This window comes from Panthera leo, chromosome D4 (assembly GCF_018350215.1).
Source record: "Panthera leo isolate Ple1 chromosome D4, P.leo_Ple1_pat1.1, whole genome shotgun sequence".
Classification (NCBI taxonomy): domain Eukaryota; kingdom Metazoa; phylum Chordata; class Mammalia; order Carnivora; family Felidae; genus Panthera; species Panthera leo.
In genome coordinates, this window is record NC_056691.1 from 24,899,603 (window position 1) to 24,915,095 (window position 15,493).

At 36.3% G+C, this 15,493-nt stretch overlaps 1 protein-coding gene and 1 long non-coding RNA gene across 17 annotated transcripts in view; one reads left to right on the forward strand and one right to left on the reverse strand.

Annotated features, from left to right (window-relative positions):
• LOC122205207 overlaps positions 1–15,493 on the forward strand; it is a 49,131-nt gene that overhangs the window by 9,754 nt on the left and 23,884 nt on the right. The window contains exon 3 of one of the 8 annotated variants that reach the window (XR_006195949.1): positions 9,698–9,804. The exons of 6 other annotated variants lie outside the window; for them this stretch is intronic. This is a non-coding gene — a long non-coding RNA (uncharacterized LOC122205207). Of the gene's footprint in view, positions 1–3,708; positions 3,860–9,697; positions 9,805–15,493 lie in introns of those variants that run through there. One more of the 8 variants, XR_006195948.1, reaches the window with a different exon arrangement.
• The window catches only part of KIF27 (kinesin family member 27), a 98,499-nt gene continuing 86,615 nt past the window's right edge, over positions 3,610–15,493 (reverse strand). For 3 of the 9 annotated variants that reach the window (XM_042913360.1, XM_042913357.1, XM_042913358.1), the window contains exon 18: positions 9,998–11,706. In XM_042913360.1, the coding sequence (XP_042769294.1) occupies positions 11,222–11,706 (485 nt within the window). In that variant the 3' untranslated portion in view covers positions 9,998–11,221. Of the gene's footprint in view, positions 3,763–7,614; positions 7,781–8,336; positions 8,483–8,524; positions 8,959–9,997; positions 11,707–15,493 lie in introns of those variants that run through there. The other 6 variants (XR_006195943.1, XM_042913361.1, XM_042913363.1 and 3 more) reach the window with 6 other exon arrangements.

Genomic DNA, 15,493 nt, shown 5'->3' on the forward strand with positions numbered 1-15,493 from the left:
TTAAAATAACCAGCTAAAAATTTATCAACAGAAGCAACAACAGGTTGGGATTTCTGCTCATTTAGTCAGTTTGTATGGGTAAACATTACCTAAATCCCTTGATTTGTGGTATGGTGTATTTCTAACAATCAATGGAAACCAAATTATCAATATACAAAAATCAGTTGTATTCCTATACGTTAGCAATGAACAATCTGAAAAGGAAATAAAGAAAATAAGCCCAGGGCGCCTGGGTGGCTCAGTCGGTTGGGCATCCGACTTCAGCTCAGGTCATTATCTCATAGTCCATGAGTTAGAGCCCTGTGTCAGGCTCTGCGTGACAGCTCAGAGCCTGGAGTCTGCTTCTGATTCTGTGTCTCCCTCTTTCTCTGCCCCTCCCTCAGTTGTGCTCTGTTTCTCTCTCTCTGTCTCTGAAAAATCAATACATGTTAAAAAATTTTTTTTTAATTAAAAAAAGGAAAATAAGTCCAGGGGTGCCTGGGTGGATCAGTTGGTTAAGCTCAGGTCATGATCTCATGGTTTGTGGGTTCAAGTCCCACATCAGGCTCTGTGCTGACAGCTCAGAGCCTGGAGCCTGCTTCTGATTCTGTGTCTCCCTCTCTCTCTGCCCCTCCCCCCTCCCCCCATCTCTCTCTCAAAAATAAACATTTAAAAATTATTTTAAAAAAAGAAAACAAGTCCATGTATGGTAGCATCAAAAACAATAAAACATTAAGGATCAGATTACCCAAAGAAGCATAAGACTTTACACTAAAAACTACAAAACATAGTTGAAAGAAAACAAGATCTAAATAAATGGAAAGATAGCCCATGTCCATGGATTGGAAGACATAATACTGTTAAGATGATAGTACTCACCAAATGGAGCTAAAGATTCAATGCAATTCCTATCAAAATTCCAACAGGCTTTTTTTTTTTTTTTTTTGCAGCAATGCATAAGCTGTTCCAAAATTCATATGGAAACTCAAGGGACCCGCAGATAGCCAAAACAACATTGAAAAATAACAAAGCTGGTGGACTGACACTTCCCAACTTCAGAATTTACTACAAAGCTACAGTAATCAATATAGTGTGGTACTAGCAGAAGGAAAGACATAAGCCAATGGAAAAGAACCAAGGGTCCAAAAACAAATCCAAACATCTGTGATCAATTTTCAACAAAAGTGCCAAGATAGTTCAGTAAGGGAGAAACAGTTTTTTTCAACAAATGGTGCTGGGACAACTGTATATCCACATGCAAAAGAATAAAGTTGGATCCCTATCTCACATCATACAACAAAAATTAATTCAAAATGTACCCAAGATATAAATGTAAGAGCTAAAACTATAAAACTCTTAGAAGAAAACAAAATGTAAATCTGTATGATCTTGAAGTAGGCAATGGTTTCTTATCTATGACAACTAAAGCACAAACAACCAAAGGAAAAAATATAAATTGGATTTCATCAAAAGTAAAAACTTTGTAATACAAAGGCAACTATCAAGAAAGTGAAGACAACCCACAGAATGGAAGAAAATATTTGCAAATCATAAATCTGATAAGAGACTTATATCTAGAATATATAAAAAAACTCTTACAACTCAACATTGAGGAGACAAATAATTTTAAATGGGCAAAGGTTTGAATAGACATTTCTCCAAAGAAGACATGCAAATGGCCAATAAACACTTGAAAAAATACTCAGTGTCATTAGTCATTAGGGAAATGTGACTTAAAGCCACAGTGAGATACTACTTCACATCTGTTATGATGGCCATAATAATAATAATAAAAAGAGACAGACAATAATAAATGTTGATGAGCTGACCCTCATACACTGCTGGTGGGAATGTAAAATGATACAGCTGCTGTCAAAAACTGTTTGACAGTGTCTCCAAAAGTTAAACAGAATTACCATGTGACCTGGCAATTTCACTCTTAGGCATATACCCAAGAGAATTGAAAACATTTTCACACAAAAACTTGTACACAGATGTTCATAGCATGGTTATTCATAATAGCCCCAAAGTGGAAATAACCCAAATGTCCATCAGCTCATGAATGGATAAACAAACTGTGGTATAACCATACAATGGATTGCTATTCAGTTGTAAAAAAGAGTGAAATACTGTTATATGCTGCCTGAGTGAATCTTGAAAACATTATCCTAAGAAGGCAAATGCTAAAGGATACATACTATATGATATTGATATGAAATGTCAAGAATAGGCAATTCCAAAGAGGCAGACAGTAGACTGATAGTTGCCAGGGGATGAGGGAAAGGGGAAATTAGGAATGATTGCTAATAGGGAAAGATTTTCTTTTGTGGGGGTGGGGGGGATGAAAATGTTCTGGAATTAGTATGATTGCACAACATACTAGGTATACTAAAAACTACTGAATTGTGCACATTAAGATGATAAATTTTATGTGAATTATATATCAATTTGAATTTTTTTAAGTGAAATGTGATCCTAAACTTGGAAAAAAATGATAAGCAATTGTGATCAAAGCAGTAGATATAGAGCAGTTTTCTATTTATGGAAGGGCAAAATGGCCCTGAAAAATTAGTGCTCTTGCCCTCTCATAAAAACTGGTTAGATGTGGGGGCGCCTGGATGGCTCAGTTGGTTAAGCATCTGGCTCTTCATACCCACCCAGGTCATGATCTCACAGTTGGTAAGATAGAGCCTTTCGTGGGGCTCTGTACTGACAGTGTGGAGCCTGCTTGCGATTCTCTCTCTCCCACTTTCTCTGCCCCTCCCTCATTTGAGCTATCTCAGAACAATAAGTAAACTTAAAAAAAAAAAAAAACCAGTTGGATATGATTTCTGTGTTCAGATACAGTTTTTGATGCTTGCTGCTTTTGAGCATGTGTACCTTTGGTCAATTGAAAAGCACTTTTTATGTCTGTGAGTTTACAGCTTTATGTGTGTGCCTGGCTCAGAAGCATATTTCCTTCTAAAAAAAACCTCCTTGGAGCACCTGGATGGCTCAGTAAGTTGGGCATCGTTAGCTGGGCGTTCGCTCTTGATTTTGGCTCAGGTCATGATGTCATGGTTCATGTGATCAGACCCCACCATCAGACTCCATGCTGCTGCTTGGGATTCTCCCTCTTCCTCTTTGTCCCTCCCCCATGTTCTCTTTCTCTCAAAATAAATGGACATTTAAAAAAATAAAATTAAAAAATCTCCTTGATTCTCTATTCCTTACACTGCTTTATCTTCTCCATAGTATTTATCATTGGAATGTAAGTTCCCTGACAGGGCTAGAGTTTCAGCTCTGTCCTCAACAATAATAGGTTAGTTAGTAGAAAGCACTAAGCAGGAAAAATGCTTTATTTATAAAATAAATACTATGGAAAATTTCAATCTGTAGTACATAGATGCCCTTTTTGTGATGTACAAGTAACTTCCGTTACTGGTTCACCCTTTGGAAGAGGCACAGATCCTTCCCCACATAAGAGCGAAATCCCAGGACGCTGGCCCTGGTTCTAAGGGGTGTTTTGGTTTGCTGTGGCCTGGTCAATTAAACTCACACAATCAATTCCTTATACCTACTTCCCCTTCTCCTGGGAGATAGTAAACTTTGTAATAAACCTTACTGAGAAGACCTCAGTACCATTGAAGGTAACTCTTCCAGGGAAAGTGTACATTAGTATTCTTCCCTTCTGATTTATTTGTTCACAATCCACTAGAATACTTCTGACTGTAAGTTCCATTACTCTTCAAGTCTTGGCCTGTTCTTTGATTACTTGGCTGTGCAGGTCTTGGGTGCTCTGATCTAAAAAGAAACAAAATATTCTGTAACACTGGCAGATACTTGCAAACTGAGGGGAAGGAGCTTCCCTCAAAATGCATATGAAGGAGAGACCACCATGGTAATGTCAGATTTAATTCTAATCTGCTTCTTGTATATAGTAGCCAAGAGCATCAAATGCCAAACAAAGACTAACTTTGCTGTTAATTTGATCACATACTTATACATGTACCCAAAATTAACTTACTGTTTTAGTTTCCTTGAGGGGAAAATTTGAGTTTAAAACATCTTTGTGACTACCAAATGGAAAACATTCTTCTCAGTTTTAAGAAGTTACTTTCTGCCAGATTTCATTAATAACTCACAAATGTAATTGTTACTTAATAAATAAGGAACAAATAGGCAAAAAAAAAAAAACAACTGGTGGTTAAAAACCCAGTAAAAACATACTCTTTCATTCATAACTCAAATTGTCATGAAGCACTTCTTATGCTTATAAAACAGACTCAGCCAAGTCTTTAAAATATTTTCTTGGGAGAATAGATTTCACATGAAACTTTTCCAGAGAACACCATTGTTTCGACTGTTGCTAACAAATGTAACTAAAACTCTGATAATTTGTTTAAAAATATTTTAGAATATATGTATAAGATGAGCAACCATATTTGTGCTAAAATGTCCCACTTTGACAGCCAATTCTATGGAAAACCCACTTATAATTCCATCATAAACATATATGATGCTTTAGTTTTCAAAGTGCTTTCATGTATTTGATAAAGTAACAGACTATGTGCCTTATGGTAAAATTAGCAATTTCCCTCCCAATTAATTTAATTACTTTGAGTTGCATTTGATAAGATTTTGATTTAAAACACAAGGGAGTGATTCATAAATTGCTTTTTTTTTTTTTTAAGAGAAGGCTGGTGTTTCAGAAAAATATTATTTAATGCACTCCATTCAGATGTTAACCTGAGTCATTCTGGTCATGTTGTGGTTGTATTTTACAATCGGTGACACCTGGTACTAGTTGGGAAAATGTCCAGTGAAACAGATAGGCTTAGCTCCAGGCTTCAGATGGAACAATTCAGACGCTGCCCAACCCCCAGTTTGATGGGGATTTCAAAAGGAGATCAGCCTCTCCATATATAAATATGTTACACTGTTCGCATTCTTCCCATCTAGAAAAATCATGCTAGAGAGTAAAATAAACAAACAAAAAACTTTGACCATTTTAATACATATCATTTATTACATAAATCAGCCAAATTCATGGTGGACAGTGAAATGCCACTGCAGACCACAAACAAAAATGAATAACATCAATTCAGCCTCTCAGGCAGGCCAATAGCTGCCGGTTTGTAATCATGAATGGAAGTCTTTTATCCAGAGGTTTTTCAGTAGAAATATTCAAGGATATTTTAGCAGAGAGAAAAATTAAGCAAAATGGTTACGTGTTGTATAAAGATAAATCCTGGCAATTTTGCCTACAGTGTTTGTTTTGGCATACTATTCATGGCTCTTCAATGGTAAAATCGCTTAAGTTTTATTTTCTTTGGTTTATGTCTTGGCTGTTGGAATCTATCCAAAACTGTTTTTTGTAATTCTCTATTGAATAGCTCCACAATTTCCATCCTATCAAGGATGGCTTCTTTTCATATAATCCTGAATTTTAGCAATCATAGGAAAAGGAACTGGTATAAAAACTGGGATGTATATTTTCAACAAGCAAATTCAATACTGAGAGTATTCTTCAGGGTTTAGAGATAGCCGAAGATTGAAGTTAAGCTTTAGTGTTGTTGCCAGAGAAATAAAATATATTCTCTCAAAATATTTTTTAAAACTCTTTTCTGGTCTACAGAATGCTTTAAAATAAACCTTTTTACCTAGTGTTCTTATCAGAGCTATTTGAATCCTAGAACATTATGGGAAATGAGGGTTAAGTAAGCCGTAATTGTCCTATAATTTGTTGTTGATAATTGGGAAAGAGGGGGGAGGGTCTAAAAAGTGGTTCTTTTAAAAGACTTTCGGATCAAATAAATTCTAACAATATTTACTACTTTGCATTTAAAAAATGATACCTCCCTTTGTATATACTGTAATAAGCTTGAAAACACATTAATACAGTATACAAATATTGTTTTAAAATACATTTTTGTTCTACTTGAATTACACAAGTATTAACTAATAAATGGAGTTTTAAATTTCCAACAATCATAAGTATGAAACATTTTTTTAAAGTTTTTTTAAACATTTATTTATTTTTGAGAGACAGATACAGACAGAGCATGAGCAGGGGAGGAACAGAGAGAGAGGGAGACACAGAATACAAAGCAGGCTCCAGGCTCTGAGCTGTCAGCACAGAGCCTGGCGGGGCTCAAACTCATGAACTGCGAGATCATGAGCTGAGCCGAAATCGAGTTGGACCCTTAACCGACTGAGCCACCCAGGCACCCCTGAAACATTTTAAAAAATATTTATTTTTCTACTCTTCTGTTGTGAATGAACTTGTTCCTTGGGCATATAAGGATCTTGCTCAGTATTAACAGCCTGTGAGATTGTTGTACTTTTCTTTTAAAGTACTATAGAGGGGACACCTGGGTGGCTCAGTTAAGTGTCTGACTCTTGATTTTGGCTCAGGTCATGATTTCATGGTTCCTGGGATTGAGCCCTGTGACAGGCTCTGCGCTCACAGCGTGGAGCCTGCTTGGGATTCTGTCTCTCCTTCTGCCCCTCTCCTGCTTGCTCTTGCTCTCTCTCAAAATAAATAAACATAAAAAAAATAATAAAGTACTGTAGATAAAACTCAGTAGAAGTGTGTATCACAATTTACCAGTAGAACATAATAGCTAAGTCTAAGTCAATACATTTAGACTCAATCATATTACACTGCTAGCATTTCACATAGGGGCTTTTCTCTTGACTCATTATGGAAATTCCTAGGGAAAAAAAATATTAAAAGGGACAAAGAACTATGGAAAATATCAAAAGTCAATATTATAACATCAAGTTTGTTTTTTTTTTTTTTTAAGTTTATTTTGAAAGAGAAAGCATGTGTGAACAGGGGAGGGGCAGAGAGAGAAGGAGAGAATCCCAAGCAGGTTTCTCACCACCAGCACAGAGCACAGCCTGAGTGGGGCTTGAATTCATGAACCATGAGATCATGACCTGACCTAAAATCAAGAGTCAGATGCTTAACTGACTGAGCCACCCAGACGTCCCAACATCAAGTTTTCCTGAGCTTTCTTTTGATAATTTCTCATGTTCTAATTACCTCCATGTTGGGGTATTGTTGGGGTCAACACAAAGATCATGATAAAAATCAAACACCATGTATGCACTGCATTCCAAGAGCAAGGAACGCAGGCAGTCCCTCCTGGTGCCAATGACAAAGGGGTGCATTGTTTGTAGAGTATTTAAAACATTGAAACTTATGAAAAGTCAGCTTGTTTTTAATTGTCAGCATCGAGATAAACAATGACAGTGATAAAATATTCCTCCCCATTGGGCAGTTGCCCCTACTGCCCTTTGAAAACACTACTGCCCATACGAGCTCAAAAGTATTACATATCCAATGCACTTGAGGTGTTTATTGCGGAAGGATCCATTCCCACATTTCTTTTCAAAAAAGATTTTTTTTAATTTATTCATTTTTGAGAGAGACAGACAGAGCACGAACAGGGGAGGGGCAAAGAGAAAGGGAGACAGAATCCCAAGCAGGCTCAAGGCTCTGAACTGTCAGCACAGAGCCAGACACAGGGCTCAAACCCATGAACGGTGAAATCATGACCTGAGCTGAAGTCAGCTGCTTAACAGACTGAGCCACCCAGGTGCCCCCACCTTTGTCTTCAATTTTTGAAAATATAAGTGTTGAAGAATGTGTTAGTACTAATGAAGGGAACCTTTGGCCTGTTATAAATTTAAATGGAAAATATACATAATTAATATTTTTTAATATTCCAGTGAAGTTGAGAGAAGAATGGTACACAAGCAGACACTGAACTTTCAGATATTGATGCACCAGTGTTTTAAGAGTCACATGTACCTAAGGGAATAAATGAAAGAGCAAAACGGGTCATTCTTGCATTTGATGCATGAGAATTTAGGTTGACTATAGAATCAAAACTCCCACTAAGGATGTGACTCCCTAGCAATTCATTCTAAGACTTACTATAAGACCTCTATTAACTTCTTTCATATAAGACACCTATTCTTTTTTTTTTTAAGTTCTTATTTATTTATTGTGAGAGAGAGAGAGTGCAAGCAGGAGAGGGGCAGAGAGAGAGGGGAGTGGAGAGAGAGAATCCCAAGCAGGCTCCACACTGCCAGCACAGAGCCCGAAGTGGGACTCAAACTCACAGGCTGGTAAAATAGCTACTCTTAAATAAGCATTTACCACATTATTGACCTGAACTAATACAAATAAGCCAACGACTAATGGCAATAAAGTCCACACTACTGAAGATCATTTGTATTTTTCCTGACTCTTCGGGCAAAGTCCATAAAGATATGAAGAACAGAGGGACCAAAAATCAAAACAAAAACATCACAACCAAAAAACCCATTAGCAAAAGAAAACAAATATTAAAGCACAAAATCACCTTCATTGATATTCTCGCCACCCAGAATTCCCATCCTTATACGATTCTCCAACTCTGTTACCTGTAACACTCTGATGTTACAGAAGGAACTAGTACTTTACAGAGGCAAATATGTTTCCTTCCAAATGCTCTAAGTGGAGAAAAACCTGTAATGAACAAAAAAAGAAAACCACACACATATTTTATATATACTCTAAAAGGCAAATACAGTGACAAAATTGTTAGACTAAGGAAAGCATATGACTGAGTAAAATTTATTAGTAGCATTTGTTAAAAAATAAGTTTACTTGCCTTGGGGGAAGTGTCATAATTCTTCTTTCCTTTGTGAGGGCACTAAGCTAGAATGACATGGAAGTTCACTTCCAGAACATATTTATTGTTCAGGACATTACTTATAGGTATGTGTTTGTGTAGGTACATGAAATCTATTATAGCATATAAAGGATATATGTTTAACCAAAAGGAAGAAAAATTGTACCTTTCTTATTTAGAAGTCAGTTCACATTTGCATTATCAAATCTAATCACCGTTGGTTTGATATAAATTTTTTTGCTTTGTTAGTGAGTTAGCTTTTAGAAAATACTTTTATGTTTCCACAGGCAAAACAAGTATATGTCAATTTCTTAGGGAAGCAAGATTCCAGAGTTAGAATATATTCTTATATGAATAATTTCTAAATCATTACTTAATTTATAAGGAATTTACAATTAGGACCTTAATTAATAACTATGCATTCATTAATAAATATATCATTGTTGTGCTTTGTTAAGGCACTGGCCTTTGCCATTATGTGTGTGTGTGTGTGTGTGTGTGTATATATATATATATATATATATATATATATATATATTACACATGCTATATATTGAGCATATATCCTACAAACTAAAGGCAAAAAGAAGAAACTAGCTTAAAACCGGAATCTGACTTGAAATAGTCTCTGCTTAAAATATATTTTCCAAGTTAGTTTGTAAATTCCTTGTCTAAAGTTATTTCTCATTGGGCCAATATCGGACATTGTGGTAAGTCCATTCCCAGGTAAGTCCACAGCAGTCTATTTAACCTACATTTTTTTTAATGTTTGTTTTTGAGAGAGAGAGCAAATGAGGGAGAGCAGACAGAGGGGACGCCAGAGGATCTGAAGCAGGCTCTGCACATTCAGAACAGAGCCTGATATGAGGCTTGAACTCACAAGCCATGAGACCATGATCTGAGCCAAAATCAGATGCTTAACCAACAGAGCCACCCAAACACCCCTATTTAATCTACAATTTAAATGAATTTCAGTACTATGCTTAAGAGATACACAAACTATTCACTGATTTAGAAGTTTGTTTTGTTTTGTTTTTCTTCTCCTCTAGGAGCTGGTTTTTAGCAATGAGAACAAGGAACCCTACTCCCCAAGGCCTAGAAACCAGAAAAACAAAACCATAAGTGTTTGAGCACAAAGGGACAGTTTGGGTCTTAGGTAAGAATGGGTAGGGTCAATAACAACAGAGGAAAGGACAAAAGAAAAATATTAGTAGCAGCATCACATAAGAAAAACTGGAGTCAGCAAGGAAGTGGGTGACTCTAATTGAGTAGACATCCATAAGTCAGGGTGGTTTTACTACTGCCCAACCCAAACAGTAATTAGTTTAAGAAAAAATTTTATTTTACAAGTGAAAATGTGGAAAAGTAACACAAATGACAACAGCAGCAACAAAAAGTAACAAAATACCTCTGGTCATTATAATGGGATGTTTTCGTGATTAAAAAGTATGATGAACAAGTACAAACTGTTTGTTGGGCCAATCAGTGTTCAGTTCTTAATTCCAAACTGAAGTTTAGATTATATAGTAAGATTTAGACTAAAAAAAATCATGAAGAAAAGTTTTCATTTACATATTTACAGTCCCAATGCAGTCTGGCCTGCCTGTGTGCATGACCTGACCTAGCAGGCCGTAGAAAAAAATCTCCCAGTAAGCCCAACAGATCATTAGCTATAGAGCCTCTGGTTAGACGTCAAGTTTATAGTCATACTCCCTGTGACCAGGTATCTTTGCCTTGAAATGCTGGAATGCTTTATTGTCATTCTATTATTGCTTCCCTGTGGCAAGGAACTGCATTCTTTCCCCCAAATCTAGTAGCCTAATGAGATATATGTTGAATAGACAGGGTGGGAGAGAGACAAAGACTTACATTCCATAATATTAGCAAACCAACAATATGACATTCTGAAAACAATCTCAGAAAAAGCAGAGAACCATGTTTAAAAAGTCTAGACTGATCACCTAACCTCTGTGGACACTGAGGACCATAAATTAACTTTAACCATAAACCTAATCAGTTACCTTCATCCACAGACTGCATTTTGGCACAGATTTTCAGCTATGCCAAAACACATGCAGCAGGAGACTCCCCTGCTCATACAAGCAATATTTAACTGCATCTCTCCAAAATAACAAACACTTATTTATATTTGAGAATGATAATAATATGAACTTGTAAGATATAATTAATGTATTAAAACATACTTTTATATTATATGGCAATATACATTTGATGGATATTTTAGTTTATAATCCTACTTTTATGTTTTGTTCTTTACATATGCCTGGAAAGAAATTTTAAGCAAAGTTATAAGGGGAAATATTTAAATATTCCATTATTTGATACTATGGGAAAACGTGTTCATTTCGTTATTATGGAAATATCTGCAAGTCATTAAAACTCCCCAAATATACCACAGAAGATACACACATCTATAGTATATAAAATGATTCCTTCCTTCCCTTCTTCCTTTATCCTGAGGGAAGAACTAGTGAGCATAAGCTTTAATTTCTAACAGGTTAGAAAAAGGAATCTTACACCTCTACTAAATTGAAAATTGTATTATCAAATGCCTATGTTTTAAAGTCACTCGGCTTCCTAGCTACTTCAATGGAATCAGGAGTCATAGATCCAACCCCAACTCCAAGACTGGAACGCCGTAGTGATAGTTCCAAGGCAGAAATCTGACGTAACTCTTTACGACATAACTTTACAGACGTGACACCATGAAGCTGTCCTGCGTTTCCCACTGGCTGGATTTGGGGTGATGGTCGACTGTGAGATTTTATGAAATGATACTCGTCTAGTTCTTTTTTATCCTCATTGTTTAGCAAATGCCCACTAGTGGGTGCTAAAGAGCTACAGATTGGAGGTAATTCCGGGGCCTCTTCCCAGAGCTTCTGAGGATTCAGTTGTGTTCTTAAACTGCTTGTTGAACTGTCTAATTCTCTTTCTCTTCCACTTAACTTCATACTTTCAGTTCTGGATGCCCATTTTAATTCTTCTGCAACCATGACTGCTTCTTCAGGGTTCAGGACTCCATCTCCAGCATCACGATCTTAAAAATAACCCAAAAAGCAAAAAAAAAAAAAAAAAATTAGAGCTTTCCTCAAAAACAGGAATTTTAAGGATATCCTATTATCACTCAATATAAATGATGTCTTTCAGATTAAATAACAATTTTTTAAAATCTTTATTTATTTTTGAGAGAGAGACAGAGTGTGAGCAGGAGAGGAGCAGAAAGAGAGGGAGACACAGAATCCAAAGCAGGCTCCAGGCTCTGAGCTGTCAGCACAGAGCCCGACACGGGGCTCAAACTCGTCAAACTGCGAGATCATGACCTGAGCCGAAGTCAGATGCTCAGCCGACTGAGCCACCCAGGCGCCCTTTAAGTGACTTCTTTAGACAAACAGAAGTGTGAATACAAATTATTATTTCACTTATAGACATTTTGAATGTGAATAGCTGAGAACTTTTAATTCATGGAACAAAATTGAGAAACAGTCACCTACTGATTTTGTTTCTCCTTGGAAACAAAGGAGTACTTTGGGCCTCTCCGGTGCCCTTCCATGCCTGCCCTCCACTGGGCTTGCCACTGTGAACCACAGTCCAAACCTTGGCTAAGTGAAGCCAGCATTGGAGAATACTGGCTCTATGTCTGGGGAATCTTTGGGGACATGGCATCACGTGTGTGAAAATCTAATCTTGGTTAGAAGTCCCAGCATGATGGCAGGGTTATGCTCTCTCAGGGTATTCTGGGGATCCACCATCAAAATGGAGGTGACAGCGTATCTCCTCAGTGGGGATACCCTGCTGGAATGACTGACAGGAGTGAGTGAAGAGATCAAAGCTAGAGGTCTTCAAATCAAAGAACTATCTAATATCAAAGATAAAAATTTACTTAAAAGAAGTCCATATAGGCCCTAGACCTAATATGATGAAAAATGCCAACTCTAACATACACTGGCACGTGATTAGTACTTTTTGTCCTATGAATACCAAGTATAAAAACAGAAGTTGCACACTGGCAGCTTCCAAGCCAAATCTGGCCCACAGACGTGCTTTATTTAGCCTATGAAACAACATGTGACCCCAACATTTTATTTTTCCTTACTGTGTGTATTTTATTTATTTTTGTTTTGTTTCTTTTGGGGGGGGTTTGTTTTTGTTTTGATAATTATTTTTTCTTTTTAACCCCAACATTTTCAATTGGAAAGTTACATATAAAAATATAGATTTCTGGGGCACCTGGGTAGCTTAGTCGGTTGAGCATCTGACTCTTGATTTTGGCTCAGGTCATGATCTCATGGGCATGATCCTGCGTCAGGTTCTGCACTGTGTGTGGAGCCTGCTTAGGAGTCTCTCTCTCCCCCTCTCTCCCTGCCCTTCCCCCGCGTGCTTTCTCTCTCTCAAAATAAATAAACTTAAATAAAGAGACTACTATCAAAAACCAATGAACTGAATACCAAGCCAGCTATGTATTAAGGATACTGAGTACTAAATGTATAATACTTTTTAGGGAATTCAGAATTTGATATATTTAAATCGCTGTATTTATAATTCAAACAAACCTTGTTTAATGTCATTATATTAGAGCAGCATTTCGAGATAGGATATATACAGTACAAGCTATATCTCAAATAGGATTCCAACTGTAACTTTTTTGACATTTGTATGGGGACAATATTGAAAAGAATTATGCTAACTGTTAATGGTTGTGGGTAGAATTATGGGTGATTTTTTTTGGCTTTGTCTCTATATTTTCAAATTTTTCTACAATAACTATATTACTTTTTAGAGCTAAAAAAATAAAAGTATTTAAGATGTTTCTAGGGGCGCCCGGGTGGGTCAGTCGGTTGAACATCTGACTTCAGCTCAGGTCATGATCTCATGGTTTGTGGGTTCGAGCCGCACATCGGGCTCTGTGCTTAGAGCTCAGAGCCTAGAGCCTGTTTCGGATTCTGTGTCTCCCTCTCTCTCTGCCCCTCCCCCACTCACGCTCTGTCTCCCTCTGTCTCAAAAATAAACATTAAAAAAATTTTTTTTAAAAGGTGTTTCTAGGTGGGACAGCAGGTTAGCTGAACTAATATCTTCAACATTACTATCAAGACTAGCCTTTTCAGGGCATCTGGGTGGCTCAGTCTATGGAGCATATGACTCTTGATCTCAGGGTCGTGAGTTTCAGGCCCACATTGGGAGTAGAATTTACTTTAAAACGGATAAACAAATAAAAAAGGCTAGACTTCCCAAGTAAGTTGGTCAGACAGGTGTCATCACTTTATATATTTTCAAGATTATTTAACTTTTTCAAAGTTTTTTGCATTTGTCTCATTGAAGAGCAGGACGAGGATCCAGGACAAGGATTAAACCTCTATACCACCATACCACACTGGCATTTTAAGAGATGTCTAGTTGACTCAGTAATACAAACATGGGACACTGAAACACTAAATATCTAATTTCAGATATCTCGAGTTTGAAAGTGGATTTTTTTAAAGCTAAAATGGCCTTATGCTGATTGTTCTGTTTGCTACTTAATACCTGTTTCCATTTCAAATTTTTATAAGTCATGTTTCAAGTACAAGGTTCAGCTATATACTGCAGGCAGAATTTCAAGTAAATGTTTTAATTATATCAGTACCTCTCCATTACTACCTTGAAAATAAAAAAAATGTAGTCTCTCTGGCAGGATCTGCATGTTTGTATCACATTTCTATCTACAACAACTTTTATCCTAGAATATTGAACCAGGAGTTGTAAGACAAAAGACCTTAGACCATGTTCTAATTACTGTTGTGTTTGTAAGTTACTTGACCTAAGTTTCAATTCTCTTCTCTAAAAATGGGATTAGCAGACACTGGCCTACATTGAGTTTAAGGGTTGAATGAACTACTCATGAAAATGTCTATAAATTATAAATATCATAAATATAATGTAGCAGTAGAACTATCTAAGATATTACTGTTTTAAACTTTAAAGCTATGTTAATTCTGCTTACATTATATATTCAGCATGTATCTTTTCATTATGCATATATATAATTTTTCACTGGTCTCTTTACAATCTTGTTGTACCCATCTTTAAGTGGTCTTCTTTATAGATACAAAATAGGCCTGTGTTCCTAAAAGGTTGTAAAGTCAACTTTGCATGAGCCGTACTTGACTTATTAGAATACTTTCTCTATAGGAAGGCTAATTCTTTTACGAAATGTAAAATATGTTATTTTAGAAATACGGATTCTTCTCTCATTGGCAGACTTGAGGAGGGTATATTTTAATCATGGCACTTTCTACTTTTGCAAGATTTTATATCATTTCATATCATTTCATTTAGGAAGGTGCTACTTCTACATAACTACATACAATTAGGCAAGAAAGCATCTTTGGCTCAACAGTGAGTTTTATTATATTTTTGAATTTCAAGAGGTCATGGTGAAAAAGACCTGATCTTAGAAATATACACAATATACCTTTACTTGTAGTATTCACTATTTATTTTACATTTTTGTAATAATCAGAACACTTAATTTATGATAATATAGGAAACAACAGCTATCTTAGATTATAGGGTTATTTTAAGTAAGGGGATACAAAAGCCCATGGCACATGACAGCCAATAAATATGTGACATTTCCTTCACACATCTACATTTGTTTCTTCGTTCACTTCCCCTGTGATTCTGTGGCATCCACAGATTAGACCATTTAAAAATTTTAATTCAGTATATTAACATACAGTGTTGTATTAGTTCTAAATGTACAATACAGTGATTCAACAATTCTATATACTGCTATGTTAAGTGTACTCTTAATCCCCTTTACCTATGTTACCCATCCTTCCACCCAT